The sequence below is a fragment of the Caenorhabditis elegans genome, chromosome X (genome assembly GCF_000002985.6).
Source record: "Caenorhabditis elegans chromosome X".
Taxonomy (NCBI): domain Eukaryota; kingdom Metazoa; phylum Nematoda; class Chromadorea; order Rhabditida; family Rhabditidae; genus Caenorhabditis; species Caenorhabditis elegans.
The window spans coordinates 7,418,943-7,438,346 of NC_003284.9; the positions used below are offsets into that span (position 1 = coordinate 7,418,943).

General features: G+C 33.5%; 5 protein-coding genes and 3 non-coding genes across 11 annotated transcripts; 5 read left to right on the top strand and 3 right to left on the bottom strand.

Moving 5' to 3' along the window:
- The first annotated feature begins 1,928 nt into the window (after positions 1-1,928).
- C10A4.9 lies at positions 1,929-3,712 on the top strand. 2 transcript variants are annotated; one of them, NM_001270119.3, is made up of 6 exons: positions 1,929-2,122; positions 2,166-2,257; positions 2,616-2,707; positions 2,760-2,875; positions 2,922-2,947; positions 3,482-3,712. In NM_001270119.3, the coding sequence occupies exons 1-6, from the start codon at positions 2,035-2,037 to the stop codon at positions 3,671-3,673; spliced, it is 606 nt and encodes a 201-aa protein (NP_001257048.1). In that variant the 5' UTR covers positions 1,929-2,034; the 3' UTR covers positions 3,674-3,712. The 2 variants fall into 2 exon arrangements, with proteins under 2 accessions (NP_001257048.1, NP_001257049.1); NM_001270120.3 differs by having other exon boundaries at positions 1,958-2,122; positions 2,922-3,038; positions 3,482-3,705.
- Positions 3,699-5,972, bottom strand: mnm-2 (Zinc finger protein mnm-2). Its single transcript, NM_076855.6, has 6 exons — positions 5,803-5,972; positions 4,765-4,921; positions 4,566-4,692; positions 4,378-4,517; positions 4,018-4,116; positions 3,699-3,958 (listed from the first exon to the last, which is right to left on the bottom strand). The coding sequence occupies exons 1-6, from the start codon at positions 5,937-5,939 to the stop codon at positions 3,869-3,871; spliced, it is 750 nt and encodes a 249-aa protein (NP_509256.2). The 5' UTR covers positions 5,940-5,972; the 3' UTR covers positions 3,699-3,868.
- C10A4.11 lies at positions 4,185-4,317 on the bottom strand. The gene has a single exon (NR_071478.1). It is a non-coding gene; the product is annotated as an Unclassified non-coding RNA C10A4.11 (non-coding RNA).
- Positions 5,973-7,336: 1,364 nt separating the features above from the next.
- On the top strand, positions 7,337-7,522 carry C10A4.12. The gene has a single exon (NR_071479.1). It is a non-coding gene; the product is annotated as an Unclassified non-coding RNA C10A4.12 (non-coding RNA).
- An 889-nt stretch (positions 7,523-8,411) lies between these two features.
- Positions 8,412-8,562, top strand: C01C10.5. The gene has a single exon (NR_071480.1). It is a non-coding gene; the product is annotated as an Unclassified non-coding RNA C01C10.5 (non-coding RNA).
- Positions 8,563-12,522: 3,960 nt separating this feature from the next.
- clc-2 (Clc-like protein 2) lies at positions 12,523-14,593 on the top strand. Of its 2 annotated transcripts, NM_076856.7 has the most exons (7): positions 12,530-12,621; positions 12,672-12,736; positions 12,787-12,887; positions 12,940-13,080; positions 13,904-13,998; positions 14,079-14,222; positions 14,276-14,593. In NM_076856.7, the coding sequence occupies exons 1-7, from the start codon at positions 12,532-12,534 to the stop codon at positions 14,396-14,398; spliced, it is 759 nt and encodes a 252-aa protein (NP_509257.1). In that variant the 5' UTR covers positions 12,530-12,531; the 3' UTR covers positions 14,399-14,593. The 2 variants fall into 2 exon arrangements, with proteins under 2 accessions (NP_001362078.1, NP_509257.1); NM_001375068.3 differs by lacking the exon at positions 12,940-13,080 and having other exon boundaries at positions 12,523-12,621; positions 14,276-14,589.
- Positions 14,594-14,626: 33 nt separating this feature from the next.
- clc-5 (Clc-like protein 5) lies at positions 14,627-16,794 on the top strand. The gene is made up of 6 exons (NM_076857.7): positions 14,627-14,810; positions 14,864-14,980; positions 15,469-15,682; positions 15,728-15,819; positions 15,869-16,090; positions 16,419-16,794. Exons 1-6 carry the CDS (start codon positions 14,703-14,705, stop codon positions 16,509-16,511), a joined length of 846 nt encoding a protein of 281 aa, NP_509258.1. The 5' UTR covers positions 14,627-14,702; the 3' UTR covers positions 16,512-16,794.
- C01C10.2 (MYM-type domain-containing protein) lies at positions 16,660-19,176 on the bottom strand. 2 transcript variants are annotated; one of them, NM_001373358.4, is made up of 7 exons: positions 18,922-19,176; positions 18,484-18,657; positions 18,276-18,438; positions 18,028-18,183; positions 17,868-17,968; positions 17,770-17,823; positions 16,660-16,968 (listed from the first exon to the last, which is right to left on the bottom strand). In NM_001373358.4, exons 1-7 carry the CDS (start codon positions 19,027-19,029, stop codon positions 16,855-16,857), a joined length of 870 nt encoding a protein of 289 aa, NP_001359818.1. In that variant the 5' UTR covers positions 19,030-19,176; the 3' UTR covers positions 16,660-16,854. The 2 variants fall into 2 exon arrangements, with proteins under 2 accessions (NP_001359818.1, NP_001359817.1); NM_001373359.3 differs by having other exon boundaries at positions 16,672-16,968; positions 17,868-18,183; positions 18,922-19,058.
- Positions 19,177-19,404: the final 228 nt, after the last annotated feature.

The window sequence follows — 19,404 nt, forward strand, 5'->3', positions numbered from 1 at the left end:
GCCGATTTGCCGAATTCGGCAAATTTAGAAAAACCAGCAATTGCCGACTTGCCGAGCTCGGCAATTTTTTTCCATTTGCCGCACACCCCTGCTCGGAATCGGAACGTCGCTCGGAATCGGAACGTCGCTAATAATTGTGGGTTCTTCATCAATCCATGCAATTTGGGAAACGAGGAAGTTTCAACACTTTTTTTTTCAAAATGTCTCGTTCAAAAAATGACGTTTCAAGTGGAAATAAAAAATTTTCCAAAACTAATCTTTGCAAACAAGGAAATACGAGCTACGGTTAAATAAAAGATATGGTCACCCCAAAATATTGTACTCTTGATATTTATGCAAATTGGAACAGGCGTTAATCCGGAAGAGAGATTAATTGCTCAGATCTCAAAGAAAGAGTTAAATAGACTTTAAAACAAAGAAAAATTTAGGAAGAGGCGCTTTTATTCTGTCGCTCCACCACAAAGATGGAAGAGAGGGTGTTTAAATGTGAAACGAAATCTTGGTATTTGTACTAAAATGGGCGAAAGTGGGTCCTGGCGTGTAACGATTTTGTTGACGACTTTTTGGGTTGAAAATATAAGGGTTCGTCCACATTAGTGCGCATTTCCTGGCACAGACAGTCTCAAATGATTGAAAAAGTAGTTAAATTAATGGGCATTTGGTATTGAGTTCGAAACCAGCTCTGCGTGGGAAAATGGTAATCAAAGTTTCGAATTCTATTCAAAAAAAAATCAAAAATAAAGTTTTTGACAGGGATGTGCGGTCGGCGCTACAATCTGAAAAACAGGCGCCAGCCGACAGCCATTTACTCAGCCACAGCCTCATAACAAGTCAGCTCTGAGCTCTAAGTTCAGTTTTAAAGTACATGAAAGTTTAAAAAAATTGCACATCTTTCACGAAATCAAGTTACAATTTTTCTGAACACTGGTAAATCGTAATTCAGCTGAACTTTTGTTAAGAAATTGCAACAGTCGTCTCAAAATCTAAAATTTGACAAGAGTTGGATCAACCTCAAATTAATATTGAACACAGTCTTTCCAAAGCCATGCCCAGCTGTCAATTTTCGCTCCAAGTTGATATTCTTTGGCCAAACTTGGGCAAGAAGCTAGTCTTCAAAATAATCTTCAGGAGTTTTTAGGTAAGAATAAAACTGTGTCAAAAATTCCAAGTAAATATAAGTGACTTAAAAACTTTTTTTTTTCTCTGGTTTTTTCTATAGGTCTGAGCCTGGTAATTGTTTTTTGTTTCTTTTATTCAGTGTCAAGTTACTCACAGGTTCTGCATTTTACAATGAAGTAATACTGGAATGCCCTGGGAGGTGGAGTCAAACATTGACCTTGTGATAGGATTCTCAACATTTAAAAACTTAATATATCTAAAGGAGACACTGACTAGAACTAGAAACTTATTAGATTTCCGGGGTGTAAAAGTATTTTCAAATTTCGAATAGTGTGAAAAACTGTTCAAAAGAAGATTAAGTCAGCAGAAGAAAGTAAATACTTAGATATACTTATTCAAGCAGACGGTGTGGAATTGTTATTAAAAATAATACACTTTCAATTGGAAATTTTTCAATTTTTGTAAGCCTTGTTTATTATTTATTTATTTTACAAATGTTTTCTCCCAATAATTTGCAATATTTCACGTGTTTTTATTTCAATTTCTTGCTGATTTGATACAATTGTTAGGTTGAAGTTTGAATTTCAAAATATAAAAAAAAACTGTTTTCTAGTTATGTTTTTGTTAGTTTGTTGAAAACCGTGTTGACAGTTCATCTGTTTTGTTTTCACACTTTGCCATGAGACTTTATGACAAATAAGAAGAGAAAAAAGGTGAAATGCACACCTACATGCACACATGGAAGCAATAAGAACATACCGAACTATACAAATTCAGATGACTCATTTCTTATTACAAATTGCGCGTTTATTGTTCAAGCACCTCCTCCGGTACCGGCAGTAGAGTCCGTGTGCTTTTGTCACACCACGACCGACTCGTTCATTCTGCAGAATCCTATTTCTTACCCATAGTGAAATGAAAGTAGCGATTATGCTCCATAGCTTCACTATTCTCCTTTCAGTGGCTCTTTTGGTATTGGTAATACTAGATGCATACTTATATGGTTAGTTATTAATTATTTTTCGTAAAAGGAAACAGTTTTCTAGCTTGGAACACTGATGATAATGGAGTTTCACTTGGTAGCAACAGCTTGGCTTCATGCGCACCTTGGAAAAATGGTTGTAGTGATTTTTGGGGAGTAAGTTACAAAAAGTGTTATAAATATACTTGTAATCGTTTTATTCTTTTTGAAATTATAATGATGCGAAAAAACTACCTGATTAGAATATCTTTGAAATGTTGATGATAAATATTGAAAAGTGATTCAGTTTTCAGATTTGGTTTATTGATTAAAAATAAAACGGTAACTGCACATGTTATCCAATAAAAACATAAAAACAAGTTTCTGACATTTCCTGCTTTTTCGTCACGGAATTTTTTTTTGTTTTTATTGTATCACTAGATAGAACTGAGCTGAACATCATAAAACAAAAAATTTTGAAAAAAAACAGATTTGACATACATTGAGGGACTATTTTGTACATTTTTTTGTGCAGAAAATGGGAAACGAACACAGGATTGGACTAATAGTGCACTTATGCTCTATTCCATTCATAATTGCTATAATCCTCATTCTATCACTTGCATTGTAGGTCGAACTGCAATTAGCTCGCCACCCTTCCTTGGTAACTTTCTTCCAGATTCACACGAGTGATTCGAAAAAAGATAGCTGTCATTATCTTGATCTTGTTCAGCTGGCTCGTACTCTCAATTTTGCTAGCCTCCTCATTTTACAAAAAGAATACATTGAAAATTGGTGAGTTCAAAAAGTGAATATTAAATATTGAAAATGTTAGTTTCAGGGAACACACGCGGGTATTTCTACAATGTGAGTTCAATTTCTAAAGTTCCTAAATGTTTTGGAATCTCATTTTGATCTACTCACAGTAGGATTGCCTCAAAGCGAATTTGTGCAAAAAGTAATAGTTTTAAAATTTAGAAAAGCAATTCGGGAAATAATTGAAAACAAATTGAATTTGAAAAAATTATGAAAAAGTTTACAGAAATTCAAAAAGTCTTCCAAAAAAGTTCAAAAAGCTTCCAGATTAATTTTTTACTTCTGAAAAATTTTTATGTACAAAAAGTTTCGCAAAAATCCGCTTCGGAGCAATCCTACGGGTCATCCAAATTAATATAAGAAACAATTAAAAAACGAAAAACAAACATAGAAATAAAAGAATCCTGTCGGATATTTTAACTTTTAAACTTGTTTTATTTACATTTTTATAACGATTCAAATTTGAGTTTCATCTGTCTGAGCGTAGATATGAAATATCAGAAAATAAATAGGTAAAAGTGATATTTCATTCATGCATTTGCTAATAAAGTGGGGTGTTTTTATATTTAAAAAATTAAATTCCAGGAAAATTGGCCAAAATATATTTCTTTGGCATCTTTACTAGTTTCCTTTTCTATCACTCAAATTTTTGCATTTGGCGGATATCTTCGCCCAAGTATCACAATGCTTTCATTTGAAGGACACTACCAACGGTACGCGCGAAATAAAAAATTGGAGAAGAATATGGTATCCGTCACACATCTTAATAATTTTTGAATTTTGTAAAATCAATCAACTGAATGAATGTTTTGTTTTCTTTTTTTCTGAGAGTCAAAAAAATGAAGATTTAATTAAAGAACAGCGGAGATCGCATCACACAGTAAGTTAAGGAAAATGAAGAAAAGATGGACACGACACATTGGTTAACTGGAAGGCTGCGGTGTTTTGAGGTTCAATAATGATGGAATTATTTTAGACGTTTGTATGAGTTCTCATGTGTGTATGAAGGTTTGATGCTCGATTGAAGGCTTTGTCACAGAGTCCGCATACGTAAGGTTTCACCTAAAATTGAATTGTTGTAGTGGGTGCGTGAGGTAAAGTGTATGCATGCATGTACCAACCGTTGTATGTGTAAGTCGATGACGTGTCAAGTTTCCGGGTTGACGGAACGCCCTTCCACAATGTTCGCATTTGAATGGTTTTTCTCCGGTGTGAATTCTCTAAAATAGCAAACATATTAACATTACCAATTATAAACAATCAATATTATTTAAAAATTGTTTAAATATACAATTCGTCACATTAACATTATTCAAAAAGTGATGTGACTGACATAATGTAACATCATTTGTTCACAAAGAGTTCAAAAACAACTATCAAAGATATGAATAGCTGAAAATGTTTTAAAAAGTGATGTGATGCTAGATATACAACCTCCTTTTTTAAAGTTCTGGGTGAGGGTGGCAATTATCGTCACTTACCTTATGAGTTATCAAGGTGTTACTTCGGCTGAACGTCTTGTCGCATACATCACATCTATACTTTTTCAAATTTCCTTTTTGAGAATGGTCCACGTACGATGCCCGCTTATTGTTCAACCGTTTTTGAGCAGGTGCAACATCTGAAATTATATATAACATTGCTACTTGAAGTTTGTCGGAATTGATACTTTTTAGCATTGGAACAAACGGTAAGGGTAACGTGTGGCCCAAGTTTTGAAGAACATTCATTTGAAAAGTCTGTTGCACAAGATGAAGGTGTTTAGACAATTCCAAAGGGAAGAAGCATTCAGGGCGCTGAAAAAAATTAGAAGATAATTATAGGTTTTCTAAAACTTCGAAAATATGATTCATTAATTTTTCACTTACAAACAGCATTGGCTGGTGGTGACCATTTCGCTTCACTGCCGCAAGTTTAGCAAAATCGAGGTTGCTAAATATTTTGTGAAACGCAGAAAAGTCTGGTTTGGGCTGGCCCACTGAAGATGCACTGCTTGATGCAGATTCCGTCTCCATATCGTTTTCACTGAAAACAATGCGGTTAAAAGCGAGAGCTCATCGAAATTCTTCGAAAATACAAGTTAAGAAGAGTAAGACATTATGCATATGGCTCTAAGCGGTAACTGAATAATTCAACGATAGTTTGTGCGCGTTCCACTGGTTGCCAAACAATGTTGTATCACTTGAAAACAAGCATTGAGAACAATGGAAAGGTGTGACTCTATTACTCAATTCTTAATTTTCTCGTTCATTTTTGTCTCAGAGAGTTACTAATTTTTCTTTTAAAAAGCTTTTCGTAAATGTTCATGACTAAATGATTGTTTTCGACACCTTTTGTGGCTATATTTGAAACGGTGCAATTACGAAAAGATGGAAATAGACAAGTGAGCCGACTTCGCATAACATATTTTATGTCTTGACGGATTAGGCTCCTCGAAAGTAATTGGTTTCTATTTCACACCTTAGATGTAGAAGTGAAATGAGTAAATTTAGCATTACTTGGAATGTACGCAATTCGGATTTCCTTGTGACGTGCACTTAACTATAAAGTTATCTTAAACCTTTCTGACTTTTGACAACGTTGTTGCTCAATCGCACATCTCCATTTTGAGTATTGTAGCTGCGCAGTTGTATTTTTATCATGCGTATATGAATACTTGCGAAATGGCAGATTAAATTTGGAAACAGCGAAAGAAAAAAGGTGGATTGATAGTTCTAAATGACCAGTAATTTGACCCTTTTGCTCAATCAGAAAGATTCAAATGATTCTTTGATTATTTAAGTACAATTTTTTTTGCAGGATGGAGACAAACACTGCTAGTTTTTTTTTTTTAAACAGCCGTTCAAAGTTTCCTGTAACTTTTCAAAAGACTTTGCACAACTATCTTATGATCCTTATCAGCTCACCTTGTTACTTCAGAGGATGATAACTCCTCCTCTTCGTCTTCTTCTTCATCCTCTTCTTCGGTTTCCAGTTCTTCTTTTGGTTTTTTATTTAGCAATGAGTCAATTAAGAAACATGTGCGACTAGCTTCGACTGACATGGCTAGTTTGGAATTGCAGAAACGTGCTGAAAATATTAGATTACCATGGATCCTATGTTATATAATATAAAGTTTTCAAATCAAATGAAAGAAAAAAGAAAAAGATGATATGACGATGAAAAGCCAAAAACTAAGGGAAGAAAAACTAAGGAGCCACCGTAGTCGAAGCGCGCGCACACACGTATACTCTCCTAGCTGGGCGGAGTCGGCGGTTCGACGAATGACGAGGCGAGAAGGATAAGTGAGAACTGCTCAGTTTGTAAGATGGAGGGGCGGTTCACCCGACTTTTCCATGATTTTGACTGATACTTATATTTATACTTGAGTGGTGATAAGACAGAATGAGTTGCACTATTGCCTCAAAGAGCATGCAATGTGGGGTCTAAATGAGAAGAAGATGGGGGAGGTCAGGAGTCGAAGTGCGATACATTATACATGAAACTAGGAATTTCTGATAGCTCTATTTGCAGGGAGAAGTAATCAGAAGTGACTATTTTTCAAATAAATTTGTTCTGAGCATGTTTGATTTTTTAAAGAAAAATCGTATGTACATGAATAATTGAACAAGTGTTTCTTAAAGGTTTAAGGTTGAAAAGTCTCAAACTTGTCAATATAGATTTTAAACAAAAATTTAAATTTCAAATTGAAGTATATTTGTGATTATTAGTTTCTAGTACTTACAGTACTTCTTTTTTGCACCTCATTTATCAACTTTCAAAGATTATATGTATCTCGGTTAGTTTTGAAGATATCAATAAGTAAATAAACGTAGTTATATCAAACCATTTTAAAATTGTCAGTTCAGTTCACGGTTTTTATGAAAAAAATTAAACAAGTTAAACGTGAGCTGTCAAATTTTAGCAACGAGGTGCAATTTTAATAAAGAAATCGTATTTGTAAAATCTTTTTGATCATTTCGTATACTCTTTTATAGTATTGGTTTGCGTTTTGACTCAAAATTAATTTACCATTTTTAAAGGTGTAAGTAGAACTACAAAATTTATTTTAGATCTGCGCTTTCATAAAACGATGGACATGTAGGTACTGAGTAACCGAACCGAGTGAAAAGACAGCCGACTTCCTATTTATCTGGCAGCAGACTTAGGATGGCAGGTGTGTATCATCTTTTTGAAATAATACCCTTAGCGGAACAAATAAAAGGAAAAGTCATGGAGCCGAAAGTTGGCACCCAGTAGTGTTGTGCAGATGGTTTACTACTTATTATGTAAGAAAAGGTAAACATTGGACGATTACGGTAATGGATAGGGTAGGAGGATGCAAGGAAATTAGGCACCACAACAAGAAAGGAAGCACATGATCACAGTATGGTGTGATTTTGGAGAAGCTATATAAGAATTATTAAGATAATTCATATTAGAGTGAGTGTCTTATTTTGAGTGGCGATGAGAGGTTGACGCGCACATGCCTAAAAATGTTATATTGAGGCAACAGATGGAGCATATCTGTAGGAAGGTGAACACCCTCCCCCTTCCGTTATACTCACTTGTTTCTCTACATCACGCAATCGAGAACCGATCATTTTAATCCCGGCTGTTGCTGCCGGAAATTTCCCATCTCAGTAACAATTAGTAAGTATCACCTGATGACATATCGCACCATCGGTTGACAGTTTGTTGAGCACTACAAGTGTTGGGCAATCGAGTTGAGATTGCGATCTTGTCGCAAACCATGTAATTATGATATTTGAAGGTGGATGACTGCTTTGATCAGCTAACACAAATAAAGTACAACACATTTTGAATGAATGTATGATAGGAAGGGTAAACATACTACTAGGATTATTATGGTAACAAGGAAAAAGATTCTTCTGTCGAAAATAAATTTATAAATGATGTTCTAATTTTTTCATTACGCAAGACTCATCAGCATGTCGGCAATAAATGAAAGGAGTATACGGTACGGTTCCACAAAGAATCCCGGCAACCGCAAAAGCATGGCTGCCAAATTTTCAAGGACTTTAGGGAATGTTGCATGTTGACACGAAAAGTAACAAAAATACATTACACGAAAATCCATCAAGGAGACGCCGCCGATAAACATTTTCTCTTTCTCTCTGTATAATATAAAAGTTTAATCTACAACAAAATTTGGAGGAGAGGAGGGATGGTGCCTGTTCTACTTTTTTTTGTCAAAAGAGAGGTTGGAATTCATTTTATATTGATAAGAGTTGAGAAGAGAAGAGTTCTTTTCACTCACAGTTTCGCGTTCCATTCAGCGTTTGTCACCTCCTCCTTTTTATTTGACGTCATAACAAAATTTTTGGAAAATTTCCGGTATGAAATGATGAAATGAACGTTCGATTTTCATAACAAGCGCTAAAAAGAACTGCGAGAAAAAACACATGGAACACGGATACTACCGTAACCCGGAGCCGCATGTGGACATTTATTATTATCATCAATTTTAAGGATGTGTGTCAGCGACGATAGTGTGAATGGCATTGGGAAGAAGAAAATGAATTTGAAATTCAGTGATCCGATAAACACGCCACGAGCATCAGCTTCTTGGCCACGGAGGCTTGAAAAGCGGCGCGCTCTGAGAAGCTCCTGGGAGCTCTGAGAATTCATAATCATTTTTGGTGGAGATGCGAGTCAGCTCTTCCATATTTCCCATCCTTCTCCTTATTCTTTCATCATTTTCGCCTCGAATATTTTGGAAACAAAATGCGATTCAATTCACACTTCGACGGCACGCGTGGAATTCCGAATGGGACTCATCTCTCAGTCTTAGACCCGCTCGTCGCGCGCTTGTCTTGAATTGTAAATTAATTTTTGGGGGGATTATAAAGAAGTCAAATAATAAAAATAAAAGTAATATTTGACTGTCACTTGAGCATTTTGCTGTGGAGCCCGAAATGATGAGAAATGTCATGGAGAATTCTAAATTGGTAGTGTTTCATTCAGGGCTTGGAAAATTGTCTCTCCAATATTTTAATTAGCAAACACTTCAGAAATGTCTATCCAGCTTGATCTTATAAATACTATAAAAATAGATAAATGAAAAAAAAAACGAGCTTTTTTGTGAAGATCAGAGAACGTCACGCTGTTGAAAAGTTTTCATTTTTATTCGTTATGAAACATGAAGTAAAAATATTTTGGAAGAAAATCTTGTCAGTCGAACGGAAAAAGTGATTTAGAATAAATATATTTATATCACTTCATTTTCTTTCAATAGTTTTTCTTTTAATTACATTCAATAGTTTTTCTTTTAATTACATTTTCAAAATACTCAGTATATGTTGTGATGCACTTTGAAATAACCGAAAAATAGTTATTTTTCAAATTTCATGTTTAGAACTTATTAATCTTTAGAGTGTTCAAATGTTTCAAACTGAATTAAAATACAAAACTCGTAAAGACATTTTCTTTTTCGGTCTTGTTAAGTCTTCTGAAAAGTTGTCATGTTTCAAATGAACATTCTAGCTACAGTTTCGTAGTTTTGTTTCTTTGAAGAATTTAAAAGTATACATAAAAAAGTATACATGAAGAATGTATACATAAATGGGCTGAAAATGTAATAGTGTGCAAGATTAACATTGGAAGCATGATACAGTTTCAGCAATTCATCAGCTTGTTTTGTTTCACAAGTTTACATAGTTTTCAGAATTTTATGTAGCATTAAGATTGCCTACAACTCGAAACATTTCCATCATTCATCTAAATCAAACATGAGACAACGAATACCGTAACCTGAAGATTCATCTAAAATGTTCACTTAAACTGCAAACAAGCACTTGTGTAAAACATTCGAATTGCGTGATTAGTAATATCAAAGATGACAAAAGTACCTCTTCACATATCTGTTGACACTGACTACCGTTTTTTAATGTATGAGAATGTTTGAAAACAGAATGAAAAGAGGAACAAAGGGTAAAATTTGCAAATATGAAATAAATTTGAAATAAAAAAACGGGAAAAAACGTTGAAACGGGACGAAATGTCAAGACACCTCAAAGAAAATCATTCGAAATTTTTATGATGCATCTCTTCATGGATATGCACAAGGATGTGCATTTTTTGAAGCTATTTGCTACATTACAATTTTCTACCAAATTTTTGTTTTTGTAATGGTTGCCTGAAAGTATATGTATGTATATAGCAACAAAAGTGCATGGAGTAACGTTTTTTTTTGAAACACCGGAACAAACAGCTAATTGGTTAAATTTGTTGATGACTTATTCACATTTTGATTCATTGAAATATTTTTCTAAACTTTTATGATTTTGACAGTATCTAGTGCTACAAATAAATAGAAGAGAAACCCCAAATATATGTTAGCACCGATATCCGTCTGCATTTTCTGAAATTTCAGGGTTTTGATTGATCGTAGAAAATATTTTCCTATCTTTTATCATTGAAAACAAGTGTTCATGGGCATAAGTTTAAGCAGCTTTTGATTGACACATATTATCAGTAATAGTTTACTAAATAATACAAAAATAAATAAATAACTATGATGGATTTAACATCTGAGGCGTAAGCTGTAATTTAAAACTTGAACCGATGCAGTTTCATATTTTTAGCCAGTCTATCCAGTAATTGCAAATGAGATCATAACGCAATAGTTTTGAAGAGAATTATACAGTTGATATATATGATTTTCAAGTGACACATTTCCATTGGTCACTTTTACAGAACAAATTTAAATTGCTGCATATGTTAAAGCTAAAAGGCCACGAGTTGAAATCCGGTCTTACCTAATAGGTCCATCCAACCAGAATACTATAAATTTTACATTAATTTCAGTTCTCAGCAAGAACGTGTCTTTGATTAATGTGATTATTGTCTTCTAAATTGGCAACGCTTTAATATAATATTTTTTATTCATTTCATTCTATTTTTACATTTTTGATGCAAGGTTGTTCTCAGCGTTTTTGAATCTGGAACTCAATTTTTTACCGGTAATATTAAAAAATACATAGAATTTTTCAAACTATTTTTAAGTTTCTTTTTTTAATTGTTTGTTCGGATAGAATTTTTCTATAATGTTTACTAAATTAATCTATAATTAATCTATAATGTTTATAATCGTATAAAATATACTTTAATAATAATGGTTTTTTTTGAATTATAGCAGTAGGGTGTAATTTATTGTTTTCTTCTTTTTTTGTTAATTTTTCTTTGCAGTTGTTGTACTTCGTGCAACAGTATAGAAATTTTTAAGTGAAATTCGATTGGTTGGTTTTTGTTTTCTTAACAACAACACATGACTTACAATGTTTTATATTTTAGTATTTACTCTGACATCACTTTTATAATTTGAATGCCAAGTTATTACTATTGAATTTTCTGCAATCCTAGTCCCCTTAAAACGGTCACATTTCTAACCTTTCTCAGTTGCCCCACATATTCGCACTTTGTCTGATTCAATCTCAGTGTTCCATATTTAATTTTTGGACAAAAAAAGTGTCTTCATGGTCAATTGAATTTCTCGCATGTTTGTGCCCACGCCTTCACAAATCACATGCAATTATTATTTCGGTGTTTACCATGTTTTTTGTAAAAAGTTTGAATTTTGAGAATTTATTTGTGTACTTTAAATGCATCCCTTACAAATACTGCCTGTTGGAACGGGAACATGACCCCAGAATAGCAGGTCTTTTGACGGAATTAATTTAGAAGAGAAAGAGACTAAATTCGAAAACCTCCCTCATACCGCCGGTATCCAAGCGCCATACACAACAACAAAGGTCATAAAAGGAAAGGTGTAAATAGTATATGAAATTGAGAGACTCAGGGAAGGAAAAGAAGCGGTCGGCCGTAGAAACGCGCCGGTAGAGAAGGGTCCAGCATGAGACTTCGTCTCTCTTTCCGTTTGTCGCCCAATGACCCTCATGCCGCGCGATCAGACTTTCCCTACACTACGCATCGCTAAAATTTTTCTTCGTTTATCACACCTTTTTGTCTTTTTCTCATCAATCTCTAGTTTCTCGATAAGTGATCTCGAGTCATAATAATCTTCTTTTGGGTTTTAAAAATCAATCTGATCCATTTTTCCAAATTAACTTCATATTGTTCCAATTCTACGCCTATTGTTTAAATAATAATCTTTCCAAAGTTTTAATTTTTCAGGATAAACAAAAGGAAAATAAATCAATAAAAAAACTAGTTTCTCGTTCCTCAAAGTTTTGTTTTGTTTCACCCAGTGAAAGTATTAGTTATATTTCTCCGACACCTTCACGTCTCAATACACATATCAGATCATTATCTCGCTCATCCTCCGGCCCAGTCCTCCGGTTGCATCAGAAAATGTACAAACAATGAAGTCGTATTTGATTTTATTGTCGTATTTCGATTAACTCCCAGTCCACCATTATAAAAATTTAAAAGAAACATTGGTGTTCATTTTACATAAATTGTCACATAGTTAAGAGTGAAATACAAATTATTAAGACGTTTTCCAAATTTGTAAATTGACATTTTTATGAACTTCACCATTTTAATAATTAACCCATTATATGTTCAAATTTTTGCTGCCATTTTCAATGAACAATCTAAGAGCTATACTATTTGTCGTTTATTTTTCTTCATTTTCTCTTATGCTTGTATTAATTTACGTCTTCTTTGCAGAAATGAGCCAGGCAGTGAGCTATGCAATACTCGTCCTCACCATAATCGCTTTCTTGCTGACAGCCGCAGCTCTGTGCACACCAGCTTGGCAGGTATCCCTTATTTTCAAAGAATATCCCTTTTTCAAAATCAATGCTTCCAGGTAGTATACGCACGTGAAATTCGTCAATGGGTTCAAAGCGGATTATGGTTATCTTGCCAAACAAGGTTTTCATTTCAAATATTTTTATTTTATTTTTCGAGTATTTTTTTTTCAGACCAAATGGGATGTACAGCTGTACTTACACATTTTCACATGACGATTTCAATACATACTTCAGTGATGAAGTTTCCGGTTTTCGAACACCGTCTTTCTATCGTGAGTTTTATAACTAAACACAATTTTAAAAACCAAAACGGAAAAATTATAGCATGGCAAAGAACGCTGTTCCACATCTATCTGATATCCCAAGCTTTTGCCATGTTATCACTGATCAGCTTTTGTGTGTCAGTTTCACACAAGGAAAGCAAGATGCCGAATATTTTGAGATCTGTTTTCCTTGTTTTGGCAGGTTAGTCCACAATGTTGATTTGTATTCGTAGACCATGAGGTAAATGAGGTTTGATGCGCAATGTATGTAACACATTTGCACGTCACTTGACCTCAACAATTAAAATTCTATTATATAAAACCGAAAAAAAAGTCTTATTCGGGAGTAGTCTTCTATGTTTTAAAACTTTCAACGTATGTTTTGTTATTTGATAAAATGTTTACTTTATTATATATATTTTCTCAAATTCATTATAAAATAAAAACAAGAAAAAAGGATTGCGCTCAGTTTAAATGCATTTTAGACAATTACATGAGATATGCTACAATAAGCACACTGACTACCCTTTTTTTTTTGAAAATATGGCAGCTTTTATTAATTAATAATAATTCTTTTAATATTCTAAAAATATCGTTTAACAGTTTCAAAATTGTACAAGGAAATTGTTTTTCGGGAACTGTTATTTTGGCAATTTCAACAATTGCCGCCGATTGCCTTACAATTAAAATGGTAAGAAAAAATTTAAAGTTCCTAACGATTGTAGAACGTATTCATGCAATACTAAAATGGGTAACTATGTCAAGTAAACATTTCTAAATTTCCGAACTATATTTGAGATTAAAATTTGCTGAAATTTCAAACAACCAGCTATATTTCGGAAGTGTCAGAAATTGCCGATAGCTGAAAAATACTGATTTCTGCGCAGGCTTTGGATTTGATTAAGCTTTCGTTCGTATGTTTTGTATATTTTAAGAATAAAATAATTAACTAATAATTGTTCTATAGAGGTATACAAAAATACATAAGAAAATCTCATTTTCAATTAAAAGTATTTCATTTTCAGCGGTAATTGCTTTCGGATGTCTTATTGCATTTGCTGTCTACTCATATATGGTGGAGTATCGCTTTTTCCACGTGTCCGTTAGTGGAATTTATGAGGTTAATTTTTTGTTAAACGTCCTGTTCTTTTGAGACCGTTTTTTCATATCATTAAATGTCTAAAATACAACAAATTTCAGAAACATCGAGGATATTCGTGGTACATCGCTCTTACTGGTGCATTTGTTTATTTGGTAGCAATCATTTTATCAGTAGTCCATGTACTATTGCAAGCCAGAAATAGCAACACAACAATGTCAAGACAGAATATCAACTCTTCTTTGGTATAATTTTGTTTTTGAAATTTATGTACCAACAAATCCTGTAATTATTTCAGCAAAGTGATTTCTTTGAGTACCAATACCACCCAAATCGTTCCATGGAATCGTTTGAAGATCGTTTTGCTATGAGGACACTTCCGCCAGTTCCAAGACAAGAAAAGAAAACGACAGTGTTTTAATTGAAGAATCTTTCACATTTTTGTCATATCATTCAATCGGTATTCACTTTTTCTTTAATATTTCACTGAATGACGGGTCTCTTGATTTTCATCATATTTTTCTTTCAATCATGTACTACGGACTGCTGACAAACAAACTTTCATTCCGATAATATATTTTAGAAGCCTTTATAAACATAAATAATTTTCAGTAAATTTTTAATATACTTTTCATTTTTGATTGGTTTGAAACCATGCATGTACTTGTTGTCAATGTGCCTGTTTTGTGAATTTATATCCTATTATTTCTTCAGTCTTTTTCAAAATGCTTGTGTTTCAAACAAAACTTCAAAAATATCAGCTGGCAACATTGATATCCTCAGTGATATCAAATTTTCTAATTTTCTTTGCGACAATAACACCAGCTTGGCAGGTAATTCAAAACTATGAGCATGCTTGAAACTGTAAAAACTCAACAAATTGTAGGTTGCTGATGATTTGGATGCGGATAGATATGTGCAATCGGGATTATGGCTATATTGTCCAGGTCAAGCACAATGTTGGTATATTTTCAGTGATAGTTTGATAAACTACTATGAAAAGGTAATTTGAAAAATTTGTCAATGTTTTTTTCACTTTTTGCTTTTAATTTTCACGCGAATTCATATATTTCGGTTTTCAATTTTTCTAGTCAAAACACATATTTCAAAGTTTACCTCAGAGGTGGCCAAAAACTAATTGCTGAAGTCTTTCCGATTTACCAATTGCTGAAAATGCCGAGTATCGGAAACTTTTAAATTTAGCAATTGTAGAATTATTGCCACGGCTGGTTAAATTACAACTAATTCTAGTAATGTACTTGAACTTTCAGCATACACACCTCAGCCTAGGGCTTACTTTAATGAAAAATATATTTACTTATTACCCAGTATTGATTGAAAAAACACTTGAATTCAATCTGTTTATTGAAATGACAAAAAACACGGACTGGTATAGAAATGAAATCGAAATTTCAACTAACAAAAAAATGAGCAGAAAGTGCTGTCAAATTTAAATGAAAATGCCTTTACCCCGGAGTAAACTTTTTTCAGGTCGATGTTTGCCGGTTTTTCTTAATTGGAGATTGCAGAAAAAAGCTTCTCAGAACTCCGTACTTCTTCGGATGGCACTACGCTGTGCTCATTCTCAACGTCATTTCTATGATTTGTATGAGTTTGTGCGCTGCAGCCGTGATTTTCTCATATGTCAAACCAGCCCGATCAAGGATTTCAGTTATCATGCTTGATGTATTTGCCGGTTTTGCAAGTTGGTTTTCATGTAGAAAGGATTATTTGTAATCTGTACTTTTAGGTTTACTTCTGTGTGTTTCCCTTATCGTCTTCATGGTGAATGCAGAGATGTTGGAATCAAAGTATCTCATTGGAATCAAAAATACTTATGAGGTAATCTTGATAATCAGCTCAAAATTTCATTCAATTTTTTTAAATTCAGAAAGAATATGGTTATTCATATTATCTGGCCGGACTTGCATTTGTGATCTCAGTCATCACCGTCCTATTTGCCGCTCTCGTATCCACATACACATTCTTGTTCCCAGAGGAAGTTGCGGATAGCGAATACACATTAAAGATGTCGAACAACCAATTTGCGGTAAGATACAATAACGATCTGCCACAACCGTACCAACCGCCAATGTCACAGTTAAGCATGCAGGTGAGTTTCAAGATGGGTGAAACGACGCAAGTTTAAAAAGTCAAATCATTTGACACATAAGCTTCTTCTTTAGAAATCAGTTTTTATCTCATTCATTTTCAAATTCAGGAAAAATTTGAACAGAGTTGGAAGTTTTTTATAGTCTAATTTTGCTAACAAAAATTCAAAATACCTTACAACCAACTATAGTGATTATAGTGATTAGAAAATGATTAGAAAAATGGTGAACAGGTTTAATTTTTTGATATGTATTCACTTTGTTCGTTTCATTTTCTTGTAAAAACAGATACTAAAATGTAATTTTATACGTTCAAGTTCCTCATTTTAGATTCCTTCTACCGAACACGGATCCTACATTGCTGGAGCAATTTCTCCTCGTGGCGATTTCAAGTCACAAACCCGACACTTTTACAGTTATTGAATAGTTTAACCTAATAGTTTAATCTAATCAGAAAATAACTCAACAAAAGAATCTCTAAATGTTTCTAATTCCATTGTTCTCTTTGTTTTTACTCAGTTGTAACTTCTTGTTTCACTTCCCGCAAATTTGATGGCATGCTTCACAGAATATATATATAACGAGTCTTTATTTTCAATTAGATTCAATTGTGGCTTTTGTACAATATCAAATAGTTTCCATTAATAACAAAACATTCTCAAAAGTTTGTAAAATACTGAATTAATAAAACGTTGATGGTTGTGCTGATCGTTGATGGTTTTTCCATGTAGATTCGAATATAGGACAACTAAATGTACAAATCGCATTATAAGTGGACAACAGTGGCACCTCGATTGTTCACTGTCATCGGAGGATTTAGTTCATCAAAACACGTTTTTGAACAATATGCTTTCTCGTCTAAAGAGGCGAATTGTGCTTTCTGAAATTATTCGATCACTGGATTTAGTCATATGGATAACAAATTTGTTGTTTTTCCTATGCACCTTACATTTAACAATAATACTCGATGGTTTTGTAAGACATCAAAAGTAACCAAAACTGAAAGTTCAATAGAAATTGCTAATTTAAAAACAAGCTTGAGAAAAGTTTAAAAAACAAACGCGGCTAAAATTTATATACCACATTGTTTCAATATATTTTTGCATCTTAATACATACCTGAGAAAGCTAAATCATACCAAAATTTCTCCAGAGAAGATTTTTAAAAACTTTTTAAAAAATTTTTAGTACAAGTATCTGCGCGAAAACTGTAAAACAGTCAAAACAAAAAATCTAGCCCTGATCAGCTTTCAAATTTGGAAACAGGCTAACTTCACCTTTTCAAAAAGTATTTTTCTCATGTATATATTTTTTAGGCATGAAACTATCGATATGTATGTGAGTTGACTGTCATCTGTAGGTCTTGCTTCAAAAGCTATTTTTGTACATGATGTGCAATACATATCAAAAAAGTTAGAAATTGATCTATTATTTAGCATTGGAGACTAAAACGCCCGAGCATAATTTCAGATTAAAAAGGATTAAAAAGGCATTTGTTTTTCATCACGTTTGTTTAATTTTCAAAAAATTTTAATTTGCGGTCAAATAAGGTTTTCTAATTATAGTTTCCAATTTTTTGTTTTTCACTTTTCACTTTTTATATTGAAGTTTTCAATTTAAAGCGTCCCCACATCATCCGCATTTGACGACCCATGTTTAATGAGTGAGCTAGCTTAACATACCTTTTGCTCCAACATTCCACATGTTGAACAAAGCTTCAGACCAGCTCTCTTTTTCTGTAATCATGTTTCTCAATCTAATTCATAATTACTTTTTCTACCTTTTCAACAAATCTGTCTCCAAAGATAACAGAGGTTCCGCTTGGTTTCCACTGTTGTAGAATGTACCTATCAAAGTCTAAAAGAACCCAAGTACGATTGTCTGCAAAACAGTTTGAACGTTATTTTTTTACTTGTCATACCTGATGCGACTTGTCATACCTGATGCGAAGGTTTGAAAAAGGACAACTCTCTCATCGGGTTCCCATTCTGGGTCTGTCTCAAAACGAATCGATTTTTTCTTCAACTTCTCATTTTCCCATCTCTGTTGCAAGTTTACAACAACTTTGATAAACATGGTATAGGCCGGCAGTTGCGCTGAATAATTGTTTGTTTCAAAACAGAAAACGTGATCAGGTTATCAATAAATTAAATCATATGTGGGAGAGAAAAGAGACAAAAGGTCATACCAATGGTCAGCTGAATAGTCTTGGGTGTAAGATTTCCATGTATAATGTTGAACGAGCGGTCCAAGTTGGGAGATATTTTGGTTGTCGATATGCTTTTAGGATTGGAAATCATTTGAATCAATGTATTCTTCTCTCTTATGACATGGAAAATTGCAGTTAGATACTGAAAATCAAAAAATATACTTTTCGCCACAATTCACAAAAGTACCTCAAAGGCATCTTCAAATTGACTATTTCGTTCCGCCAATTTCTGATGAATTTTGATGAATGCGTCATCGCAACTGAACAGTACTTCATCGTTTTGTTGAACGTAATTGATTACGTATCCTCGAATCGAAATGACAAGCCGTGACCACCAGAGACGGTCGAGAGAAGAGAACATCTAAAAAAAAGTTTAGTGAACAAAATGTCCTTAGGAAGTCCTTAGGATAAGAATACTCATCTAAAAGTTTTTTTTAAGTTATAAAACAAAAATGTGCGGAATATTTGTGTATTTTTACGTTTAGGAAATAATCATATCTAGGCCTAAAAAGTGAAAATTAAAATTTATCACATTTATTTTAAATAAAGAAATGAATGAAACTCTGATTTTTTTAATGAAAGCATATAATATACAAATACCGGAAAAAAGAAGCTTATAACTCACCTGTTTGAATACATCCTCGCTGATTTCCGATTTTGGTGAAAAAGTAAGATTGAGAATATCCACCTTGGGAAATAATTCCTTGTCATCCATTGACACAGGTAGAGTCATGATGTTTTCGAAAACTTGTATGAAATTTCCTATAGAAGTGAGGTAGATAGATAGATTACCTTGACAGAGAAAAGAGGCGGGAAGGAAAAGTCAAATAAAAAAAAGGAGGGACCGAATAAATAATCAAATAGTGATGTCCTCACTAAAAAGAGACCCCCAACTGTCTCGTTACCCCTACGACTCCAAGTCTTATAGAAAACAGGTTTTTATGAGGAGACTGCCGGCTGTTTGACTGCTTGGACTAACCGCCTACACTGACCAATTGTAGAATCCGCAATGTGTTCTTTTATTCTATTAAACAATTTGCCTCCTCAACAATTTGGGCGTATCCATCTCAATGTCCTTCTCGTTTTTCCCTCGTTTTCCAGAATGTTT

Bases quoted from the DNA above. Each gene is read 5' to 3' on its own strand.
- C10A4.9 (NM_001270119.3), top strand. From the start codon at position 2,035: ATGAAAGTAGCGATTATGCTCCATAGCTTCACTATTCTCCTTTCAGTG. The intron at 2,708-2,759 runs GTAGGTCGAACT...ACTTTCTTCCAG, and splicing joins CTCATTCTATCACTTGCATT to ATTCACACGAGTGATTCGAA. The intron at 2,876-2,921 runs GTGAGTTCAAAA...TGTTAGTTTCAG, and splicing joins AAAGAATACATTGAAAATTG to GGAACACACGCGGGTATTTC.
- C01C10.2 (NM_001373358.4), bottom strand. From the start codon at position 19,029: ATGACTCTACCTGTGTCAATGGATGACAAGGAATTATTTCCCAAGGTG. The intron at 18,658-18,921 runs GTGAGTTATAAG...ACTTTTTTTTAG, and splicing joins GCGAGGATGTATTCAAACAG to ATGTTCTCTTCTCTCGACCG. The intron at 18,439-18,483 runs GTACTTTTGTGA...TTTGATTTTCAG, and splicing joins AATTTGAAGATGCCTTTGAG to TATCTAACTGCAATTTTCCA.
- mnm-2 (NM_076855.6), bottom strand. From the start codon at position 5,939: ATGTCAGTCGAAGCTAGTCGCACATGTTTCTTAATTGACTCATTGCTA. The intron at 4,518-4,565 runs GTATCAATTCCG...ATATAATTTCAG, and splicing joins GTTTGTTCCAATGCTAAAAA to ATGTTGCACCTGCTCAAAAA. The intron at 4,117-4,377 runs GTAAGTGACGAT...TTGCTATTTTAG, and splicing joins ACACCTTGATAACTCATAAG to AGAATTCACACCGGAGAAAA.
- clc-5 (NM_076857.7), top strand. From the start codon at position 14,703: ATGCTTGTGTTTCAAACAAAACTTCAAAAATATCAGCTGGCAACATTG. The intron at 15,683-15,727 runs GTTGGTTTTCAT...CTGTACTTTTAG, and splicing joins TGTATTTGCCGGTTTTGCAA to GTTTACTTCTGTGTGTTTCC. The intron at 16,091-16,418 runs GTGAGTTTCAAG...TCCTCATTTTAG, and splicing joins TGTCACAGTTAAGCATGCAG to ATTCCTTCTACCGAACACGG.
- clc-2 (NM_076856.7), top strand. From the start codon at position 12,532: ATGAGCCAGGCAGTGAGCTATGCAATACTCGTCCTCACCATAATCGCT. The intron at 12,622-12,671 runs GTATCCCTTATT...CAATGCTTCCAG, and splicing joins TGTGCACACCAGCTTGGCAG to GTAGTATACGCACGTGAAAT. The intron at 13,999-14,078 runs GTTAATTTTTTG...AACAAATTTCAG, and splicing joins CCGTTAGTGGAATTTATGAG to AAACATCGAGGATATTCGTG.